We start from the raw sequence: 24,775 nt of genomic DNA on the forward strand, positions 1-24,775 counted from the left end.
AACAGAATTTCTTTTGTATTTTTAATAGTTAAATTAAAGCTTACGTTCATTATGAACAGAAATAAATCTCATTAAATGAAATTCCACGCTTCAGACTTCCTGGTGAAACCTCACAAATTTTTACATCAATCAATCAATCATACAATTCCATACAAAATAAATTACACAATTAACTAATAAAAAAAACACACACCATATAAAACCTTTTATACAGAGATAAAAATCTGTACGAGTCGTACAATAATAATAAAACACGGACACAATCTCACCTTGAGTACTAACAGTGAACTCAGACCTTAATTAATGATTAATTATGTTAATATGAATACTGAATGTACAATAGTTGAAGTGTTTAGAACTTGACACCTTTGGAGAAAATTAAAATGAATCTTTGTTGGTTGTTCCATCAATTCTATGGGAATTCATTCATCAGTTATGAACTTGAATTTTATGCACCATAAGTCAGTACTGAAGTTGCGATAAAATGACTCCTTATTCCACTTTATACATAATTCATGTACAGTAATCAATGGAATATCTGAGTGCCTAACACAGAATATAAACATTAAGAAGCAAAAAATTAACATCAAGTTTCCTGGACGGAAAAAATGATTAGAAGAAAACAGGTGGTAATATCTATGTACAAAGAACTTTGAGTGTTCCATGGCAGTGCATACATGTACAAGTGTGTACATCACAATCTCTCATCACCTTTAATAACTATTTTTTACAACTTCTAGTTGCATTTTACCTCAAATACAAAACCAAAACTAAAGACAATGCTTTAACAAACCACAAAACATAAACGTTTCAAGTGCTCTCTGTTCAACATAAGCATAACCAGTTTTATACATTTTTTTTAAAAAAATGATTGCGAATCATTTCCTTTACTTAGGAATCCAAACTCTCGACCTTCAATCACTTTGTCTGTCTGTCTGCTGGTGTGGTGCCCCGCCTCTCACAGCCCCGCCCACCATCACACGGTCCCTCTCTCCTGTAATTCCCTGCTCCATGAAGACCAGCCTTCTTCCTCTGGCCCCTCCTCTGTTTATCTCTCCCTTGTCACGTCCTTCAGACAGCCATTATCCAGCCATTGTCCGTCAGGAAGCTCATGATTTTCCGTCGGTGGGTCTTGTCCAGCCCGCTAGGATAGCGGATCTTGACTGGGATACCCTGCCGTCTCTGTAGGTAGTCCTACAAATATTTTGCATAGATTCATGGCACATTTCATCATCATGACTTTCAATAACTTCAGAGACTAATAGCAATATTTTATGGGTATATCAAATACTTTAAAAGGAATCAGCTGTGTATAATTTTTGCTGGAAATCTTAACAATACATATCATCTAGCAGCTCATGGGAATCTATGATGGGATTTGACAATGTCCCCTTTTAAGTGTTAATCTCACCTTGATTATACAAGTTTTGATGGTCATATAGTTTGCTGGGGTCATCCCAATGGAATTGCAGAGCTACAATTAAAAACAAAGATTTAAAATTAAGAATTTTTTATGTACTTGTGTTTTTTAAACAAACAGTACATGTACATGTAGTAAAATTCTTCAATATTAAAGATATTACAAAAATATAAAGCTTTTAACTCCTCATTTTATTTATTAAAGCCACAACTGTATTCTATAGATGTTATTAATATTCTATTGAGGCTGCTGTGAGATGTGGAGACCGTTCCTTCAGATGAGACCGTATAAACCGAGGTCCCATGTTGAAGTAGGTGCTGGCACAGAAAAGACCCCTCACTGCTCATTGGCCGTAGGTGTAGAGGCCAAGTATAGGTCTCCACCGGCAAGTGGTGACATCTCCATGAGTAAAAATTATTGAGAGGGACGTTAAACAACATTTTATCTATTGAGACTGTTCTATACAGCAGTAATTACCTTCTTTTCTCTCTCTGACAGCATGCCATAGCTGGGGAGTATAGACATATCCTTACCTTTTTCTCTCTGACAGCATGCCATAGCTGGGGAGTATGGACATATCCTTACCTTCTTCTCTCTCTCTGACAGCATGCCATAGCTGGGAAGTATAGACATATCCTTACCTTCTTCTCTCTCTCCGACAGCATGCCATAGCTGGGGAGTATGGACATATCCTTCATCTCATTTTCTTCTCCTTCATCTTTTAACCCTGAGATACATGTATGTATGAAATGCATTTGTTTATATCTAATTCATATCATACTGCGATTACATGAACTGTTTGAAGATTCAAAATTTTAAAGAAATAAAAGAGGCATAAGTGAACATTGATATCAGTTTCATGTATATGTTTTATTCATTCTACCACTGGAAAACTTTTTTTTTCTGTGTATAATTTCCCAAATCTCTAGAAGATCAAAATTCTATCTGTGTATATACTATTTAATACATATCAACTTTTAAAATTAAAATTCTTTACCTTCGTCGTCGATGAGTATATCTAATTTTTCTCTGTAAATGAAATAGAATCAAATATAAAACCCTGATCAATGTACAAAATTTGATATTTTTTAAAATTGTCATTTGGATAGTAATTTTACTTTAAGTAAGAATTATTTCCCCTTATCAGAGGAGCAGTGAACCGTAATACCTGACATTAAGATTTTACTCACTCTATACCGCCGGCGGCTTTTTTTGAGACCATTGACACCCTCTTTACTGGGGAGGAGCTGCCCTAGGGGGAGAGGTCTCACATGTTAATATCACAGTCATTTTTCAATAACAGCTTTGTGTAATTAATTAAACAGAGATATAACTTATAACTAAAATCTATGTGTATTTAAATAAATAGAATTATTATTTATCACTGAGAGCTTTGTGTAGTTAATTGAATAGAGTTACAAGTTACTTATCACTAACAGCTTTGTGTAATTGTGTAACTTATCATTAAGAACTTTCTGTTGTTACTTATCACTGAGACCTAGTTGTACTAGATTAGAGAGAATCTGTCGACTTAATAGAACTACAGGACTCCAGAACTCACCAATTTTTTCTTATTCTCTTTTTTCTTCTCTCGCTTGTACAACTCATCCTCATAATCATCGACCTCTGCAATGGTAAACAAAAGTTCTACACATTTTGAAGAATTCAGCTCAGAGACCCAAACTTATGTGCTTCATCTTTTGTTTTACTGTAATACACAGTCCCTGTACATATAATTTAAACATAAGTGTTTCAGCTTATTTACACCAGTCTGTAACTGTACAATAGAGACTTGATGAGTGAGCTACGTACCATCCATTTTGGTGATCCCGTTCTCCCTGTATTTCCACAGCTCTGTGATTCTGGACTTCAGCTCCTTCTCCTCTGATAAGTTAATTAATTAATTAATTAATGACAACAGATACAGGTACGGTACAATTTGTCATTAACATCATTAAATACAGTACAGTTTGCCTGTGAATAATATTCCAATGAATGAGCTGAAGCAGTAATAATTCACCAAGTACACAATAATACAAATCTTATTTCACTTAAATTTCAAAATAATATATGACTTGGCCTTTCAAGTTAAACTTGTCTAAGTTTGATTTGTGCAGACTTGTCGAAATTTTTTAATTGTTGTCAGACATTTGGTTTGACAAAGTCGAATGTTTTGTCTGACCAGTCAAACTTTTGTCAGACCAGATACTTGTACGTTATTTTGATGCTGGTTAAATCATATGAATAACAGCACCAAAATGTCCTTTATTGTTTTCAATAGCCTTCGATCTAACAAGTTTCCTTTCTTGGGATAGAGAGTCTTTCACATAGACATAAATGACAAGTTTTATGACTTCGCTATAACAAATTTACTTAGCTAGCGTCAACATGCTGCGTACGCGGCCATTTTTTTTCTGTGTTTGTGACCTTGAACTACGCATCCCGATCCCCAACTTTATTAAATTTGCATTACGCTTATTTTTTTTCAAATGGTCATCTGGACCGACGTTTTCTTAAATGTTATCGGTCCAGACAAATTTTTACCGGCCTTGCCGACAGGACCGACGGACTTCGAAAAGTCTGGATTTGTGTAGTAAACTCAGTTTCAAGACTTGTTGAATATTCTAACCTTGACACTTCTCCAGAAACTGTTCGTGATCTGATGAGGACTGGAATTGAGCAAATACTTTCATTTTTTCCTGGAATTCCCTGCCGGAAAAAAAAAAAGAAATCCATATATACATTACTCTGATAAACACTAAAGAACAAAATAAGTTAATACTTAATCTATTTAGCAGCAATTACTTTTTTCTATTTTATATCTTTATCAAAACTGTAAATGAAACTTCTCGACTCTCACATTGTATAAATGATAATTAATGGATAATCAATACATATAAGATTTATATACTCAACTTACTTTTCTTCTTTAGATGTGCGCTTTTTGGGGGTTTGTGATTTGGGTTTGATGAGTGATGCTGCAGTTTGAATTAGATTATATTCTCTGGCGATTCGTTTCCGACGTTCACGTTCTTTTAACCTGGTTCTGTATCTGTCCACCTGTACGAGCTTCACAGCTGGAGAAAACAAAATACAAGTAACATTTAAATATCAATTATCAGAAGCCAATGCAGTTTCCAAGAGAATATTATTGGTAACATTAAGATTTAAGAAGCAGTATTGTGGCTATTATTACTGAGATTTTCCTTAAAATATGATTAAAATAAATCTGTTTGACTTGCCTATATCCAGTTCGTCGTCATCATAATTATTGGCCAGACTACTTATCACAGTTTCGGCTTCATTATCGTGCTCCTGAAATATATACCAACCACCTTTTTAAGCGACAAAAACACAAACACAATTAAAACGCTAAAGTCATACTTTAAGCATATTCTTTCTGAAAAATGTGTGAAGTATGCAAGATATAACTTTTAACAGACAAAATTAAATCTATTCCTAGATGTACTAAATATATGTACTGCCCACACCATGGATAATGAAAGCAGTCATAGATATAACTTCATGTATTGTGCCTTCTTGACATCATTTTTCATAAGATTGTATCTATTGGGTATGAAACTACAGTACTGACACACATGTAAGTCTTAAACTGCTTACATATGCTATTTGCAAATTAAGTTTTAAAAGGAGCATCAAACTATCATATGTCTAGTAGAAATTTAGAGGGAAAAAACCTTACCCTTTCAAAATCGTCCCTGAATGGCATGTAGCCAAGGTCATGCTGTTCCTGGACACTGAGTTCAATGGGTCGGATGGGGGTGGTGATGCTGGGAGACAGGGGACCTATAATAAATATACATAAATACAGCAAAAATTATAACATCTGTATTCTTGTTGGGTCGGATGGGGATGGTGATGCTGGGAGACAGGGGACCTAAAACAAAGAGAAGTACGTAACAGCTGACATGATATGTATGTATGTTGAAAGAATACTTGACATTTTTACTAATTAATCTAAAATTTCAATAATTTTGAATTGAAAAATACAAGAGGATATTTTAAAATTGTTTCCAATCATTTTTGTTTTCAATTTATATCAATTATGAAATCTTTCAAAGCACTAAATTCTGATCATTGAAAATCATTGTCTGCTTCCCCTAACTGACATCTCTGTTAATTAAATAATTTGTGTTTATTAATTATATCGATGTCCAAACAGGGGACATAAATCTGAGGAAGATAAAGAGACTGTGAGGGATTTATCTCTAGTGTTGTCACGATGATCGACTTATAATCGATGATCGTTCGGAAAGGCTGTCGATTTTAGACAATCGATTTGAGATTTTAAAAATCGATTAATCGGTACATTTCAGCACATATCTTTTTTAAAGTTTTTTCACTTTCATTTCAAGAACAGGCTCTTGTTATCAAAATATATATCTTTCAAGAGTTGTCCTTTACTATTTTAGAATACATGTACTTATAATAAAATCTGTTTAAAATAATCAAAAGATAATGATATTTCTATTTCTAAACTGAAGAATCTAAACTACTTGTTTAAATAAAATATATTAATTTTCAGTATTTGGGGGAATTCACCTGTCATTTCATATGGAATCACAAGGAATTTGCAATAATAAATGTCTTATAACAGTTTAAAAAATTAATTCCATATACATTTTAGGTGATCATGTAAATTAAAACCTGATCTGTCAATGCTTACTTTTCCCAGGCCAAGTAATTCCTAATCATGCAAAAATCTGTATTATTGAAATCGTTAATCAAACTGCATATATACTGTTTTTAGAATTTCGATCTGTACAATACACCTTAAAGTAGTTCTATACTCGCACTACGTCATTTACGAATAGTAAAACCGGAACCGCGCGTCCTTTTTCCGAGATGAGAGTTTTTAACTATATTGGTTTGACTTTTACTTAGCGTTTTAAATATCCGGTAACGATTTTGCTCGAAGTCGGTCGCGTCAACAAACACATATTGTACAGTTTAAGGATAAATTAAGTAAAAAGAAAAGGCTAGGAACAACTTTTGGTTGACAGAAATAATTAGGTAATATAAAACGATATTTCTGTGAATGATGCATGTTTGATATGCCGCGTCGAAAACACGGACCATATACATGCTACCTCAGAACATGACTTACATGAATGTATCAAACTATCCAAGTTGAAGCTAATAGTGATAATTCGGAAGAAAAGTAATGACTACGATTTGACTTAGAAAATTCATGGATTTTACTAATCAAACATTACAAAATTTACTTTAAATAATAATAATTGCATAAAACACATACCCCCCCCCCTCCCCCAACCTGCTTACCCACGAACCCCAATGCAAAATTATCTTTTGAATAAGTATTTGACAAAAGTTGATTCACTTGCAGCATATTTTGTTACTTTCTGTAACAAAATCATCCAGTTTCTGAGAATCAGTGAATTAATTTCATTTTCATCGTCTCCAATTTAAAGACAAGTGTGTTTTATTTTATTTTTTTTTCGAGTAAAATAAGATAAATTTTAGGGACAATAGGTTTTGGGTGTGTATAATTATTGTTTTAAATAATGTACAAGCTTGTTAATACAAGTATACACTCAAACATTAACAGTATTACAGAAATATGTGGCAATACATTACTTCTGGAAGAAAGAAAATAGGGGGGTACCTTTAGTGTAGAGCTCATACCACGAAAAGTAATGCGTCAACATATAATTTTTTTAAGCTTATTATTTTTCTTAAATATAATTTAGTAAAAATAATGCAAATTTACGAAGTTTGAGTCCATAATTTTTTTTTAAATGACCGAGATTATCCTGGGAAGCATATTTTCTCACATTAAAGTTTGATACAATATCCTAACAAAGTGCATCTATTTATAATAATTCATGCAAAACAATGATATTTTATTGTTTAATAACATGTATCTACTCTATTTTGGGTATTAAAGTTAAATATTTAGACTTAAATTAATTTATATACAACAAAATCTAGGATAGGTCAAATTTCAGTATTTTACATTTCGGGGTATATACTCCGATAGGCTATAGCGGAAAAGTGAACATGTTAACATATAATTTTTCTTGTGTTTATCCATAGCTGGGATGTATGTCTATCATATAAAAGCAGATTTTTAAAGATTGAGCCCATTTAGTGCCGAGTATAGAACTACCTTAAGGGCTTTACTTACATTATTTAACAATAAAATTCTTATTTTTATAAATGTAATGCCTATTTTATGCAAAGGGTTACCGATTCGATTATTGGCCGATGATCAGTCGGTTAGGGTCAACCTATGCTACAGATTAATCGATTCTGAGTTTCGACCGATTTGACAACACTATTTATCTCCCTTACCTCCCTCTGGACAGGAATGATCTTTGACAGGGCTTTTGGTCAGAACAATGGTTTCTGAAGAGAAAAATCAAGGACCATTCTGATTAGATTGCCATATAAGAAGATCATAGGTAAATCAATGTAAGTGATACACAATAACGATCACTTCTGATGACATCTTCTATTTTAATATTTCAGTTTTAAAAAATAATGATGGAAACAAATTGTTTAATTTTCTGGAGAGAAGAATATACAACACTTTACATGACCATCAAGCAGAACAAAAATTATGCATATATACTATAACCATACAAGACTCTATACAGTAATACCTTTTCCAATACTTCCATTGACGTAGAAAGTAACATAATGGTCTTGACACTCTGAAAGAAAAGCGAATAAAAAAGTTAGACTTCCTTTCACTTTTCAAAGCTCAAATGGCAAAACATACACATTCCGTTTCATTTGATTTAACATATTATCTATAACATACCTTCCGCTGATCGAGATTCTACATGACTTGCCACATCATCCCTACAACAGAAATGTGGAAGTATTTAAAAAGTTATTAAAAAATTCCATGCCTCATTTCTCAGGGCATTAAATTAAGAGTACCTTTATTATGTTTATTTTTTGCTACAGATGGTTTTCCATTGAGGCGATTTAAGCAAGATTTAAGCAGATTTATCCCCCAAGACCAGACCACCATATTGTAGGGCAACATTCCAAGATTCCTTCTTTATTCATAAAAGTTCAATTTATTATGCTGGTTACTGAGGTAAAGATAACACTATTTTTCTTGATGCATATATGATTGATTAAGTCTCTATCAATTCATTATTTTAAGATAATAAATATTTACCATCCATATATTTCTGGCGTTCATGTTTAAAATTGGTTGCTCAAAGAGTAAAATTCACTGCTTTGCCCTACAAGATGGTGGCAAAGGGGAATAACTCCCAGGCAAAATATGTCATCGGAAAAACTATCTATATATCGTATGTGTAATTTTTATTCTATAATATTTTTGTTTTCTTTTATGGTTATAATGAAATATAAAAGTTTGACTAGTTATATGGAATGAATGATGTTAGTTATCTTATTTTGAAAAAGATTTAAATTTTCTAATCTCTCTGATACCAGTTTCCAAATCCGTACTGCTCCACTGCGTCTAAGAGCATGGTTTCCTCTGCCAGACTCCATGCTCTTGCAATGTCAAATGCACCAACAGGACTGTCATCCTGTAACAGGCAGTGTTTAGTTATAAAACAAAAAAATAACCAAAAAAAAAATCAATATAAAAATCACCTCTATAACAATTAACCGGTAATTAATTTGACAAAGACAGGTTAACTGAATGAGAGAATCAACCTTAATTTTTTCAATAAACCTTTATGGGAATTTGAGAGCAATCTCCTATGCATTAAGTTGATAAACATGATAAAGTGAAATCTTTTAATGACAGCACTTTCACTTACCAGGATTTTGTAGCTGTGATCACGTTTGTGAGAACCCAGTTCAGCACCACATGAAAAACACTAAAAAATCAAGACAAATAGCATTAATACTGAAAACATCTAGCACTGCTTTCAATACATTTTGAAAAAGTCCGCGAATTCTATATAAAGCTGTGACGTCAGCCTACCTGTAAACAAAGGTCAATGTCGACACATTCAGAACACTGCGCTCTGTACCCCGAAATATCACTCTGGCAGTAACTACATCGATATTTAGCCATCTCGATGTGGTCTATGATATTTATATATATTCCATAAGTAAATATTTCGGGGGAAAGCAACAAAAATAAACAATTTTGGCCCGCTTTACTGCCTACTCCCCATCTTTCTCGTACAGCGTTGTGACGTCAAATTTCCCATAATGCAACACCAACTTCCTTACGATTAAATCCAAGGGCAAATCCACATCATTTCTGCACCGTTGCGAGTCGTTTAAGAAATTTGTATGACAGTCTATAACTATACAACTGCCCTTTGTTCCAAGCGGTGATTAAAAATGCGGATTTCAACTCACTTCCGCTGGAATTTCAAAATGCTTTGTCATGTGGCACGGATCTAATGATTTCAAAAAATCGGGGGCCGCATATGTCACAAAAAGCCGTAATAAAGTCTCAAAAACTGTTCAGTCACTTTGAATTTTCAAATATTCATAACTTTGGTACTTTCGATGCTACATTCTTTTTCGAGCACGATGGAATTAGTGCATCTAATCGATATATCAGCAGCGATGCCGTTAAGGGGAAAGGGGGGGGGGGGGGAGAGACGTAGTATATTCATGTCGAATAAAGCGCAAAACTTGCGCTGTATAAAGCGATACCTTTCATTTTAATCCGTTAAAAACATTTGCACATTTCTCAATTTTCATTGAATTTTGTGATCTAATTCATTTATTACAAAGAAAATCGAAAGGCTATTTTTATCTATATATAGAACCTTAAATTAAATTAGCCGCAATTAATTATAATATCCTCGCCATCGAATACCATGAATACATCTAGCTTCAGAAAGGGTGTTAAATGGACACATGAACATGTTGAAGCTAACTTCCTAATCTGTCTACACATTTCTCAACGTATCCCGGCCTCATTTTCAATTTTTTGCATAGAATTCGAAATAAAATCATGATCTCAGAAAATAAGCAAAATAAAGTAAATCCATCATATGAGTGACCTAATGTGAAAATTGAATGACAAATATAAATTTGTTTAATTGGTTCGATTTATTATACGCAGCGTAGAAATACAATTTATCAGCGCATAAATTGGGGGGTTGCGCAAGTTGGTCAGGCGCGGATCCAGAAATTTTTTCCAAGGGGGGGGTCTACCCCAGTCCAAAAAAAAAAAATCCAACCCAGAAATTTCTTGAAGGGGGAAGGGGGGGGGGGGGGGTAGTCGTTGACTTCTATTGCTTCAAACCTTTGACTTTTCATACCAATTTAACACAAATTCGCGTTTATCGGGGGGGGGGGGGGGGGGGGTCTGCGTTTTCAGAAGGGGTGGTCCAAGGTTACTTTTTTTTCTTGCTTTAGTATACAAATTTAATAACCTTGCAAATCCCAGTGGAGGTCCTGGTCCCGGTCTTATTAGGAGTTTTTACTGGGTATTGTGTTACATTAAAGTTTTAGAATTCAGAGAATTTAAAACTAAGTATTACAATCCGGATATATTGTGAATTTAGCAAATTCACTTTCTATCTTCTGACTCTACAATAAACATCTCAACCTTAAAAATCAAAATGGTTTCTCTTTGCCAATTTAGCATTACAATAGAAAATCCTACCAAGCTAATTTCCCCATAGCTCACAGACGAAAAAGTCCTTGTGAAAATTGGATAGATTTACATGACACCGTAGGTTAGCAATAATAGTTAATCTAGAATTTTTAAGTAACAATCACTCTAGGTATCTACCCTCTTCTCTCTACATGTATCTGAGCGGTAAAAAGAATGTATACAAATCTTTAACTAGATATGTCTTTCACATGTTTCCGTGTATGTTTGATATGTCTGTACCGGCTTTGTTGAAGACAAGGTTACAGGATCATGAAACAAAATTACCCGGGTAGACTTAAGTTAAATTTTTAATCGCCGGCAAATTGTTTATTAATTACCAATATTGAAAGAATCTCTAATTTTCATGCAGATAACAACACTTTTGTGAAGCGACATTAAAAATTAAAAAAAAAATTGTTTACTTTACTAAATCAAAATTTTAGCACCACATGAATATTTTGAGTTAAACTTAAGATGTTTCATGATCCTGGGGCCACAATCGTTGTTTTCTGTAGATTTATAGGATAAGTCGCCAATTTATGCCTATAGGTCACATTTCCCAGCCGGTAGCCGTAGACCGGTGGTAATCGATGTTAATCCCTGGTGCTAATGATGCCCCAACATCGGTTCACATCAGCCTAGTAGTCCTTAAAGTATCAGTCACATTATCCAGCGATGGGTGTTCGATGGGCAAGCAATTTATTTCATGTAAATGACTTGGTTCCCGGCCGGACATACAAAGGCCCAGCGATGCATCGCTAATCATAAAACGATGTTCCAGGATAATCGGTCGATGTATATTACATCGCTCATATATTGATGAACATCTTTCATACATTGGTCGACTACGGGCCAATGTTTGATCGAACATCGACCGATGATCGGCCATTATCTGTTAAACACCACTCACCCCCCCCCCCCCCCCGATGACCTCTGATTCAACGGATTTTGGACGGTGCTCGGTTTTCGATGAGGAGGGATGTGAGGCATCGTTGGAAACATCGCTGAATTTTAAATACGAATTATTTCCTACCGATGAGCCCACCGATTCGCAAAATGGCCTCAGTCAATGTCCGATCACTAGTGGTGATCGGCCGGCAACCACGCCATTTTCATAAAAAATTAAGCGCATCGGTTTCTCATCGTTACCCTATCGCTGGATAATGTGACTGATACTTTAGGCAGTATTTCTGATGGATGATTAGCTTGGATTTTAATATTCTGCCGAGGAAGAAACCCGGTAATAAAAGAATATCATCTGCATACATCAAACATGTACAGGAGGGTCATTTAGGTAAACAGGGATCCATTGATATTTCAAGACATCAGATGTTGATGTAAGAATATCAACGGTTCCGTTTAAATTATTTCAGTTATTGCCCTAGACACATTAACCGGCCGGTGGCCGTAGACCGGTGGTAATTCGTGGTGTGAGCAATGTCTCTTGACATCGGTCCCCATCGACCTAGTATCAGTCACATTATCTAGCGATGGGGTATACGATGGACAACCAATGCGTTTTTTATAAAAATGGCGTTATTACCGACCGGACTTACAAAGGCCCAGTAATGAATTGCTTATCATAAAACGATGTTCCATGTGAAGGGTAATCGGATGATGTATATTACATTGCTCATACATTGCTATTGGTGAACATTGTTCGTACGTCGGTCGACTATGGGCCAATATTTGGTTGAACATCGACCGATGATCGACCAATGCCTGTTGCCCTTCACTCAACTCGCCGATGACCTCAGATTCGACGGAGACATATTCACCATACATTGGCCAATCCTTGAAAGATGTGTTAAAGATATGGGTTGCCGATGAGGAGTGATGTTGGGCATCGATGGAGACATCGCTGATTTTAAACTACAACTTATGTAGCAATGAACCCCCCCCCCCCCGATTTGCCAAATGGCATCAGTGACCGTCCGATTATAATAGGTGTCCGGCCGGCAATCACGCCGTTTTTATGAAAAAAGCATCGGTTTCTCATCGTATACCCCATCGCTGGATAGTGTGACTGATACTTTAACGACGGATATAGCATTTGCAAACATGGCCATGGTGTTATCTTTAGAATTTGCGAAAATTTGCATTTAAGCCATGGAAGAGTAAGCATCCTCTGTAAACAATGTGCTCCTTGCCATGATTATGCCTAGGTCACATTTCCCGGCCGATGTCCATAGACCGGTGCTAATCGATGTTAATCCGTGGTGTGAGCGATGCCCAAACATCGGTCCATTTCGGTCTAGTAGTCCTTAAAGTATCAGTCATATTATCAAGCGATGGGGTAAACGATGGGCAACCGATGCATTTTTTGATAAAAATGGCGTGGTTGCTGGCCGGACTTATACAAAGGGCCAGCGATGCATTACTTAACATAAAACAATGTTCCAGGGTAATCGACCGAGGTATATTACATCGCTCATACATTGGTGAACATCATTTGTACGTCGGTCGACTATGGCTCAATGTTTGGTCGAACAAAGATCAATGATCGGCCGATGCTGTTGCCCACCACTCAACCCTCCGATGATCTTGAATTCAACGGACACTTGACGATGCTCGGCCATACATCGGCCAGTCCTTGAAAGATGTGTAAATGATGGGTTGCCAATGAGGAGCGATGTAGGGCATCGGTGGAGACATCGCTGATTTTTAACTTCGAATTATCTTCTACTGATGACCCCAACGATTAGCAAAGTGGCCTCAGTCACCGTGCGATTACTAGTGGTGTCCAGTCGTAAACCACGCCATTTTCATAAAAATCCGCATCGGTTTCTCATCGTATTCCCCATCGCTGGAAAATGTGACTGATACGTTAGGCAAACGGGAAAATGCATAGACAATTCAATTAATTACTTTTCATTGGCAAACCATCATAAATACATCTTTCAAGGATTAAGTATAAGTCACATTGTTCAACGATGGGGTATACGATGAGAAACTGATGCGTTTTTTGATGAAAATGGCGTGGTTGCCGGCTGGGCACCACTAGTGATCGGACGGTGACTGAGTCTTTTTTGCGAATCGGTGGGGTCATCAGTAGGAAATAATTCGTAGTTAAAATTCAGCGATGTCTCCAACGATACCTCACATCGCTCCTCATCGGCAATCAATCATTAACACATCTTTCAAGGATCGGCCGATGTATGGCCGAGCATCGTCCAATATCCGTTGAATCTGAGGTCATCGGGGAGTTAAGTGGTGTTCAACAGATAGCAACCGATCATCGGTCGATGTCCGACCAAACATTGGCCCGTAGTCGACCGATGTACGAACAATGTTCACCAATGTATGAGCGATGTAATATACATCGACCGATTATCCTGGAACATCATTTTATGATTAGCAATGCATCGCTGGGCCTTTGTAAGTCCGGCCGGCAACCACGCCATTTTTATCATAAAACGCATTGGTTGCCCATCGTATGCACATCGCTGGATAATGTGACTGATACTTTAAGGACTACTTGTCCGATGTGGACCGATGTTGGGGCATCGTTAACACCACGGATTACTACCGATTACCACCGGTCTACGGCTACCGGCCGGGAAATGTGACCTAGGCATTAGCAGATGAATGGCTGAGTATCCACAAGTGTCCGATGAATCTGAGATAATCGGGGTGAGTGAGGGTTGAGTGGTGGGCAACAGACTTCGGTGGATCATCGGTCGATGTTCGACTAAACATTGGCTTATAGTCGACCGACATACAAACGATGTTCACCAAAGTATGATCGATGTAATGTACACCGACTGATTACCCTGGAACATAGTTTTATGATTAGCAATGCATCGCTGTAAGTTGTAAGTCCGACAGGTAACCACGTTATTTTAAAAAAAACACATTGGTTGCCCATCGTATACCCCATCGCTGGATGGTTGTATATATGTTCGTTTGCCCATGACGCTGTTCGCCCAAATTCCCGTTCACCCAGAGTCCGCTCGACCTACAACATGTTTGCATAGGGTCCACTCGCTTATTTGATATAAAAAAGGATTTAATTCATTTTCCCATAACTTTTTTGTAAAAAAAAAATCAAACGGAGAAATTCTTTAAAGGTAAAACATTCATCATCCGATGTTAAGTTCCATCATGGACCCATTAACGTCTCAGTCCTTTAACTGTTTTCAAAACATAGCGCAATTCGTAAAAATAACACGGATGTATCCCCCTAATTAACATTGATGTTATTCATATTAATCGTCTAATTTACTATAATGCAAACACTAAAGCCTTCAAAAACATAGGAATCAAATTAAAAAGTAATTAATTAAAATTTTTAAAAAACATTATTCTTTGTATCAGAATATGGAAAAAAAAATCCCGAGTTCTTAAAGAAATTTTGAATAGAATGAATACATGAAATAATATATGGTAATATATAAATTTTTTAATTACGTAATTTTTAAATAAGAGTAAATATAAGTATTGGGCGAACCAAATACAGGGTGAACAAGATATTGGGAGACCGAACTCAGCACAAACGGATTCCTGCAAACAGGTAGATCGGGCGAACAAACCCGTTACCTCGCTGGATAATGTGGCTAATACTTTAAGGACTACTAAGCCGATGGGGACAGATGTTGGGGTATCGCTCATGCCACGGATTACCACTGATTTCCACTTGCCACGGCCAGGAAATGTGACTAGGGCATAAGTCAGTCTGATTAAAATCAAACTTTTTCTTCTTCCTGTATTCAATTTTGATGGTCGGATGGAAGGACTTTAATTTGTTCAGTGAATGTCACCCAACCATAAAATAAAGTGACAGGTTTGATTTTCATCTGCTGCAGACTGTCGTTAAGTCTAAAGTTGATTGACACCTATTATACAAAATGTTAGCTGATAGAAAGGGAAAGGTTACTCTTCCATAACACCTGATCTCTTCTCTCATGTTTTTATAAATGGACTTTTACGAGAAGCACTGACTTTTACAGTACTGGTGACTGTTTCCTTGGACATTTAAACATTCACATCTACGGAGGTACAGAATTATACTGGAAAAGAAAACCTTTCTAATGGGCATGGTAATGGTGTTAGGGGCACTTGTATGTGAAGGCCTGGATTTTAGGGTAGGATGGTTGTCATTTTCTTCAAGGACATCTTATTTGTGCTTTGAAATAGCCCGTTATACGCTGTCCTAGTGTGAGAGTAATTCGTCAACCGTAAAAGTCAGCGCTTCTCGTAAAAGTCCGTTGGTCTGTATATGCTCTGCTGACAATTTGCTTCGTTACAGTGGACTTTTGAGCATGCTTTACTGATCATACAAATTGAACTTTATTACCCAGGAGTACGTCAGCAGGAAATTTTTCAAACATTTTTAATTGCAAAAAATATTCCATCAGTTCCTTCAAGACTCTACGAGAAGTTCTATAGTCTTTATCTCCTTCAAATTCTGCTATCTCTGAGAACGTGTTTTAGTAGCTGCTTTCATATACTTCAATACAAACAATGCATCTTTAAAGTAATTTCGAAACCACCACAAACTACCAGAAATACAATTTTAATTTCTATAGGGACTTTTCAATTTTTTTTTATTTCCTTAAATAAATGTCTACGATAAATATTTAATTATCTTCACTTTTCCACTTCTCCCCTCAGCTACAACGAGTTCGGAACCTGCATTAACGGACAAACCAAACGGACACTCCAGAAAACTAGATAAAACACACAGAAACTGACCATTGCTATCAAGAATATGAACACAATGGTTGTTTGGATCCGCTATCAAAATTTGACCTTTAGCATCAGTAGCAATACCGAAAGGTCGGAATTCCCTACTCATTCCTGTTAACAGACCATGGTATTTAAATCGCAGTTTTCCGGCTTGATTGACGACAACGACTGCCGCTGCATCGCAGTCAGCCACACAGATGTCTTGATTTTTGTTTTCTGTTAAGTATTTCACTCGCTTGCCGCAAGAATAAAGAGGTTGCCCATTATCATTGAACTGGATTGATTGTAGCAACACTGATCCCGAAAAGCGGTCTACTCTTGTCTGAGATTTATCAGCACTAACTACTACAACCAATAGTTCAAGCAAAGATGTAAAACAAATGTTTAATGGATGCCAATGAAAAGAATTAATCAACTTTTCTTCTTTGCCATTTTTCACAACATAAACAGTTTTTGATATTCCACTGGAATAAGCAATGTCACCATCTCTTGTGACAGCTATATCATTAGGATATTTGCATAATTTGGTATCAATTGTCTTTTGTTTTAGACCCTGAGTGTTGAAGCAGTTTATATTGCTACCCTCTCCACTAACCCAGACCTCATCCTTTTTCCCAACAGCACAGCTACGAAGTCTTTTGAAACCTGTATTGATAACATTTTTCAAGACAGGTTCTTGGAGAACTCTTTCATCTTTAGGGGTTTGTAGCGTATATTCATCTTCTTCTTTAACATAGGACTTTGTCAAAATCCCAAATTGTTTGTATAGGTCGTTGCTATGAATATCTTGAGACACAAACATTGGCTTTACAGTAACGAGCTTTTGCGGTACCTTACTGTACTTTTCGGACTTTGAAATAAACTCGCTAAACCGTGATAGACTGTGAGAGAGAAGAATATCTTCAGTTTCTTCTTTCGCTTCACCTATCTCTGAAATTGTTTTCTCAATGTCTTGTAAATTGACCTTTAAAGCTTGCAGTTGTGAATCTCTCATTTTGATTATTTGACTTTTGAAGATGTCTCTGACGATGTTTATCTCTCTATGCCACTCTTCTGCATGTTTCTCCACTCCTTGTATTATATCCTCATATTCTTCCTTTAAAGATATCATCCTGTTTTTGATATCCTCCTCAATAAAAGCATAGGTAGGGAATAATATGTTTTTCATTTTATCCAAGTCACTTTCTATAGAATCTTGTTTAGACTTAAATACTTCATACAAACTTCTAAATCCATGTCTTTTGTGTTTTTCAGAGATTATACAGTTTAAACACACTGGTAGATCACAGTCTTCACAATACATATCACATCTAGTGTTGTCATGGACCTTGCAGTCTGGAAACTTTGGAGATGTTTTCTTGGAGTCGTAAGAAACTATTTTGTGGTTGTCGTAGCCATCAGAAATATGTTCTCCAACACAGGCTTTGCAGAGACTGACATGACAAATATCACAGAGATGCTTAACTTCAGCAGTTTCACAAACCTCACAATGTAGCACGTCTTGTACACTACATCTTGGATCCATTTTATTTTACACTAAAAAAAGAGATAAAATACAATCAACCAACAAAATTAGATTAAAAAATAAAATGCTTATATTGCTCATCAATTGAGCGTGTGAGAACGCCATCACTGTTCTTTCACCCTTTTCACCTTAAAGTGGTTTAAACGGGTATGTTGTGACATTACGGGAAAAATAATAAAACATCTCCAAATACACGCCTGTGTAAGGACGAATAATGACCCCATCGATTAATGACCGGGGGTCATTTTTCAACGACAAAAAAATGACCCCCACCCGTAGGAAAAAATCATTTTTTTTTTTATAGAAAAAGAGTCCTAGGGGTCATTATTTTATATGTTAGTCCTATAAAAATTTGACCCCCATTGAAAAATGAACCCCTTTAAGGGGTTCAACAAATTAATCACAAAGTAACCACCAGATTTAACTTATTTTTTTAGGATACGGTAACTTAAGCTGTCTACTATCATTTCACAAAGAAAAAATTCATACATTTTAGTTTTAAAATTTGATCATTTTCTATATCTTCATATGGAGCTCTCCTTTTAAAGGAGATAAAAATAGTCTGAAAATGGCTGCCACACCCCAGCCTCGTTAAAGTGATACAAATTTATAACAGGTGAAAGGGAAAAATATGCTGTATATTGTAAGTGTTCTTCCTTCGAGTAATTCATGCATTTGAATAGATTTGATCTTTCTTCTTAGCATGTAGGGGGTGATAAAGTTCCTCATTTCTCTCTGCCGAAATATTGACAAATCGGTTTTAAGCAATTGATTTTCGCGTTTCTCTGATAAAGGAACAAACCTAGAAGATCATGTTATGGTACATGTAAATGGATCAAACGCACGCTAGAGATGAAATTTATGAATACAGTGGACCTTCAGATATCCGGATGCTTCAGTATCCGGACGACTTTTCATCGGAAGGAATTTTTAAACGCTATTTTAATTTGTCTTGTTTAACTGGTAATTCAGATATCCGGACGCCTCACATATCCGAACAAATTGATTGGGAACCAAAGTTTCCGGATAAATGAGGCTCCTTTGTATATATTTTTTACTTTATTGACTCCATTGATACGTTGTTTCAGAAAAAAATATTTGTTGGGAAAAAGTAGAAATGTGAAACAGACTCCTCTATGCTGTATATGTTTTATATGTTCAATCCTATACATGCAGAGTAACAGTTGAAAATAAGTAGAATAGTAGATTATTTTAAGCTTATTTTAGTCCCTCCTTATGGAAAAATAAAGGTATGGTATTTTTTGGTTGCTTTTGTTGATATTGACTTCGTAATGACAGAAAAAAATCAGCAGTATTATATAATAATATATAATACTGCTGATTTTTTTCTGTCATTACGATGATTTCCACTATCGAAAAACAATGTTTACCTAACCCTTTAGGCTCGATAAATCTTTTACTCCTTTTACTCTTTTACTCCTTTAGATTCTGAATCATCGCATTGACCTTACAAAAAGCTATAATTGTATAATGTAATGAGATCAATTAACATATCATCAATTTATTCCCAATTAACTCAGGTGAGCATTTTGGCCAATATGCTTCTTTATTTAAATTTTTTTTGCCCCCTAAAAATTTCAGCTTTAATCTACAGGGAGTCATTTTTCTACGGGGGTCATTTTTCTTCACGTGGGTTCTGCAAATTTTAGGGAAGTGACACTTTTTCTACGGACAAAAGGGTCATTTTTCAACGTCGAATAATGACCGGTGGTGATTTTTGACCCCCGGTCATTATTCGATGGGGGTCATTATTCGTCACCATCACTCTATAAATATGATATAAAGTTACCATCATTATATTTTTACACAGTTTTCAAATAATTTTTCACGAAACAACTAGCTGATGTGTGACTGTTAGACTTTTGTGTTTAACCCACTTAAATTGTCTCCCCCTTTACTGAATTCAACATGGTTCCCTTTTCTTAAAAAAAAACTTTGCGGGAGGGTTAAGGTTTAAACTTCTTTTAGAACCATTCTTAATATAATCGATCAGTGCTTACTATCAGTTCAAGATTATTACTGTAGTCGGCGGCGACTCACGCAAATTGTTCCGACGAAAATAGTTCCATCACGATAAGTGAGTTACAACATTATTGGTTCATGATAAGAATAATGCTGTGTATGTCATACGTAAAAGAAACCAAAATTAACGTAAATTTTTTTCTCTAAAGATCATGCACTTTCCCCCCGAAATGCAAATAAAAAATATTAATATTCCTACGCTCGCTCCCTCCTCAGCCTTTTTTTACAAACATTTGATAACAGAGAATATGTAGGTCATGAATTCTTCGATTGATATCTATTCACCGATGAATTGATTATACTATAAGTACATGTATTAAGTTCATGTTAATTGTTCGTTAATTATCAAATAGTTTCCTCTTAGAGAAAAAAATGAATCATTCTGTGTGTGTATTATTAAATGACGGAATTTTCAATCCCTGGCCGGATTCTGCTCGCACTAGTCCGAAAAATCTGACGTTTTCCTGGCTTTTTTACGATTCTGATATTTTACATGCCAGGAAATTTCACTAGTCCGAAAAATCTGACGTTTTCCTGGCTTTTTTATGATTCTGATACTTTACATGCCAGGAAATTTTCCGTCTTGCGGACACAGGTAAACATGTGCACTGTTTGTTATGAGACTTTTTGAGCGTAATGCTACGGACTCACAAAATTTACATATAACTTAGACAGCGCATTTTATTCCCATAAAAGTCATTATACATACACTGTTAAACATATTTTAAAAATCTAAAAATCGAACATCTTTGGATATGAGGTAACCCATATCTATTCTTGTTATTACTCAGACATACAACATTATCCTTATTTCAATACACTACAAAGGGAAAGGATGGGGTTAGCATGTTAGCCATGTGGTGATGTTATATCACATTTTTAAAATTAAAAGAAAATTTAAAATCATTCAAAATAGATAAAATTCACACAAATAATCCAAAAATGCCTTAATTCTTGACGCTAAGAAATACGCTGTGTTGTTTACTTTTGCAAAGCAACCGACGTCATAAAATCTCGAACCCGATCTAAAATGCGTAACGTAAAAACACGTGAAGGTGATCGAAAGAATGACATAACTGTTTCCGCCGGGGTGACATAACTGTTTCCGGCGAGACATAACTGTTTCCAGTGTGACTCAGCATTTTTCAGGGTTTATAGCGAAAGTTAATTATTACATTTGTGATATAATAAGAAAATTTATTTAAAAATGTCATATAAAATTATGCATGTCTGCTTGGTTCATGATATATAGATCACTGGACAGGTATATTCTTTAAATGATATAGAAAAAAGTACGTGTTGGGATTGTATATTCGTGAAATTATTACCTGATTTCCATTCATCGGTATCAACGAGCAATGGCGGCCAATTGTCCTCGCACACACTGCACTTATCACTACGACATCGTCTGAGGTATTTACTTCCTGCTTTACTGTTATTGCGTGTACATCAGTACATATACCGGGAAATTCAAATAATTTTAAATTTAATTGAAATGGAATTCAATAGCTTCCATTGATTGGATGTTATTTTGTAAAACTGATAAATATGTTATATATTATTATACCTCATTAAAAAATATTCTAAACAACGCGTTATCTGATTGGTTCTAAGTTATCACTTGATCGGGCCGTAAAACTTCATATTTCCCGTTTCCGGCACGCTTTTCATCATATTCCACCTCATTTTCCCGCAATATAATTCTCGTTCGTTGAACGAAAACTCCCGAGAGAAGTAGACGTCACAATTAGCCCCTTCACGATAACTGCGGTACTACACTTTTGCAGGGCAAAATAATAACGTTTGGCGGTGTTTTATTGATAGATAATTAAATGACGTATTTTAAACAATTACTTTTACGTCATATTTCACCAAAATATATATCATTTTGCCCTGCAAAAGAGCAGTACCGCAGTTACCGTGAAACGGTCTATAGCCTGGTTTACGTCACAAAACTGGTGATCACGTTAACAATGAAAGTTAATTTGAAAGCGGTGCCGAATTTGAAAGCTTATGTTTATTTCAAAGGTTTTGCTTGTTTCGGTAAAATAAACAATTCATTGCATGAATGTTCGGGAAACATGAAGACTTATTCAGCCAAGAAATATATTCCCCTCGGGCGAAGCCCTTTGGGAATATGATTCTTCTTGGCTGAATAGGTCTTCATATTTCCCTCACTATCATGCAATAAATGTATAATATATGTGTTGCCTATACGTGACAGAAACGTTTAACCTGCAAGTGGATTTCAAGGTACGTTTTTGTGATCTCATTTATGTATAAATTGTACAATATTCGGGGGGGGGGGGGTGATTCGGTTGTAAGGTTTTTAACTAAAGTTGGGACGCTAAACACAGAAAAAACGAAGAATGGCTTTACATTTAAAATATATGCAACATGTACAGCTTTTCAATGAGAAATAATCTTATTTTCTACACGTAATGAGAATGACTTAAATTATCAATTACGAATTCAATAGCTTCAAGGTATACTGGTTTTAACCTGGATTGGTATACTTTACGATTTATTTTGATAAAGCAATTTTCAAAACTAGTAAAATAAAATCGTTTGGCCTGTTCCGAATTTTGATAAGTTTCGAATTATTATTAATTAAAGAGCTGGTAATTTAAAATAAATTCAAAAGTGTAAACATAAACTGATACCCATAGTATGAATGCTTATTTATCAGTGTTTGAATTTTATAATGTTAACAGCGAAATTATTGTGTGAGTCAGTTTATGCTCGTTAAAAATATTATGAGTTGCAAGAATTATATTTTCTAATTGTTAATTTATTAATATTTCTTTTATTTTTATTTCTTTTATATTTCTTTTAAAATAAATCAAATGACCGAATACATAAAAAAAATAGTATTATTATCTAATTTTAAAAAGTAATTTTAATTTTAAATTTTATGTTTTTCGCGAAACCTCATGATATTTATTCGAATAAATTTCAAAATTAAGCAAGAGTATGTTTATTTAACAAAAAACTCAGATATAAAAATTAAAAAAAAATCTCCTTTCTGAAGATGGGAGACAGAATCATTTTGACCTTTAAAACCCTTTATCGAAATAAACAAGTCAGATTAGATATTAAGATCTAGAGACTACAAGAATTTTATATCGGAGAAAAAGGGTTCGAGGTCCATAGAATAATTCAACTTAGTATTATTTAGAGCAATTTAATAATGTTAATTTCAATGTTTGGATTAGATTATGATTAATATATTTATCTTTCTTTTTTGGATATGAAAAAAATCCATAGAGTTAAATAATTTGAAGAAGAACTAATTTTCTCACTCTGACCAGTGAAGGTGGCTGCGACACCGACAGAAAAGTAAGTAATTAATTTTCAGAATCCCATCTCTTTAAAACCAAATTCTATTGTATAAAATTTCACCGCCATTTTATTCAGATATCCATAGAATTATCTTTCTAGATCAGGTTTAAACTGAACAGCAGTCTGACTAAAGACAGTCCCTACTATTTCACTTCGTTTGTAGAACAGAATTACGATGATCCTCCAGCCAGAAAAAAAACCCAGAAAATTGTGTTTCATAATAAAATATATGCCTATAATGTAAGGCATTACACACTTATGAATTATTGCTGCATACGAGGGGTATTCAATAAATAATGTCATCGGTGCTCCGAAAGAAGCAAAAAACGCTTTTCCATGAATTTGCTTTAATGATCTTATAAATATTCTCTTTTCATTGAAAACACCTGTCCGTTACATTTTTCTCCAATTCATGATTCTTTTTAGAACGCATATTTGGGTATGACCCTTTGTATACTGGAATATGGCAGATCCAATGATTTCCTGAAGTTTTTTTTCTTTTTTTCAAGTTTGGAAAATGAAATAAGTTAAATGGTGAAAGATCTGGCAAATATTGTTGGTATGACATAACATTAACTTTCCCTTTATCCTAAAATCTCATCAATTCTTCATGGGGTGTTCAGGTTTGGACGCTGTCATGAAGAAATTTAATGGAGTGGATTCCTGATTTGGTTCCCACCTCTCGTAAACCTTTCGATTTTTTTGGCAAAAAATTGCTTTTTAGACTTCTCCAGAAATTGAAATTTCCCCCGAATAAGAATTTGAACAATAATATCAATAATACTTAAGAAAATGGCATATGAAACTGTTTTTGTGTTTTTGCAATTCATTGTTTTTCTCAAACCTTGGCTGTTTTTGTCAAGTGCATCTTATTGTAAATTTGTTTTGAGGGCTTAGAGCAATGGATTCAAGTTTGACCATCTCTTTGAATTTCAGACGAACGTTGATAAACATACATTGATTGCTGTAAACTTGACATAATTCAGTGACTATTTTTGTGTGATTCTTAACAAGTTTTACAGCAGCTTTCACGAAGTGTTTATTTTCACTTCAGTTTACAGATTCTTTACCATTCAATTATAACGCACTGTCTCGAATAGCCCCTGTTCTTCAGCTTCTCACAATGAAACTATGCGATGAAAAGTGGTCACATAAA

At 35.1% G+C, this 24,775-nt stretch overlaps 2 protein-coding genes across 3 annotated transcripts; both read right to left on the reverse strand.

Moving 5' to 3' along the window:
• Window positions 1-7: 7 nt before the first annotated feature.
• On the reverse strand, window positions 8-9,757 carry LOC134248231 (transcriptional adapter 2-beta-like). 2 transcript variants are annotated; one of them, XM_062730642.1, is made up of 17 exons: window positions 9,381-9,756; window positions 9,214-9,273; window positions 8,876-8,976; window positions 8,229-8,269; window positions 8,068-8,118; window positions 7,757-7,810; window positions 5,124-5,227; window positions 4,663-4,735; window positions 4,341-4,497; window positions 4,050-4,129; window positions 3,233-3,304; window positions 2,982-3,046; window positions 2,611-2,672; window positions 2,418-2,449; window positions 2,062-2,147; window positions 1,412-1,474; window positions 8-1,194 (listed from the first exon to the last, which is right to left on the reverse strand). In XM_062730642.1, exons 1-17 carry the CDS (start codon window positions 9,471-9,473, stop codon window positions 1,072-1,074), a joined length of 1,317 nt encoding a protein of 438 aa, XP_062586626.1. In that variant the 5' UTR covers window positions 9,474-9,756; the 3' UTR covers window positions 8-1,071. The 2 variants fall into 2 exon arrangements, with proteins under 2 accessions (XP_062586626.1, XP_062586627.1); XM_062730643.1 differs by lacking the exons at window positions 8-1,194; window positions 1,412-1,474 and adding an exon at window positions 1,879-1,897 and having other exon boundaries at window positions 2,006-2,147; window positions 9,381-9,757.
• Window positions 9,758-16,398: 6,641 nt separating this feature from the next.
• On the reverse strand, window positions 16,399-21,828 carry LOC134248225 (E3 ubiquitin-protein ligase TRIM71-like). Its single transcript, XM_062730636.1, has 2 exons — window positions 21,606-21,828; window positions 16,399-18,245 (listed from the first exon to the last, which is right to left on the reverse strand). Exon 2 carries the CDS (start codon window positions 18,232-18,234, stop codon window positions 16,588-16,590), a length of 1,647 nt encoding a protein of 548 aa, XP_062586620.1. The 5' UTR covers window positions 18,235-18,245; window positions 21,606-21,828; the 3' UTR covers window positions 16,399-16,587.
• Between the last annotated feature and the right edge of the window lie 2,947 nt (window positions 21,829-24,775).

Source organism: Saccostrea cucullata, unplaced genomic scaffold, assembly GCF_032062105.1.
Source record: "Saccostrea cucullata isolate Sc308-1 unplaced genomic scaffold, CSIRO_AGI_Scuc_v1 ctg6284, whole genome shotgun sequence".
Lineage (NCBI taxonomy): Eukaryota > Metazoa > Mollusca > Bivalvia > Ostreida > Ostreidae > Saccostrea > Saccostrea cuccullata.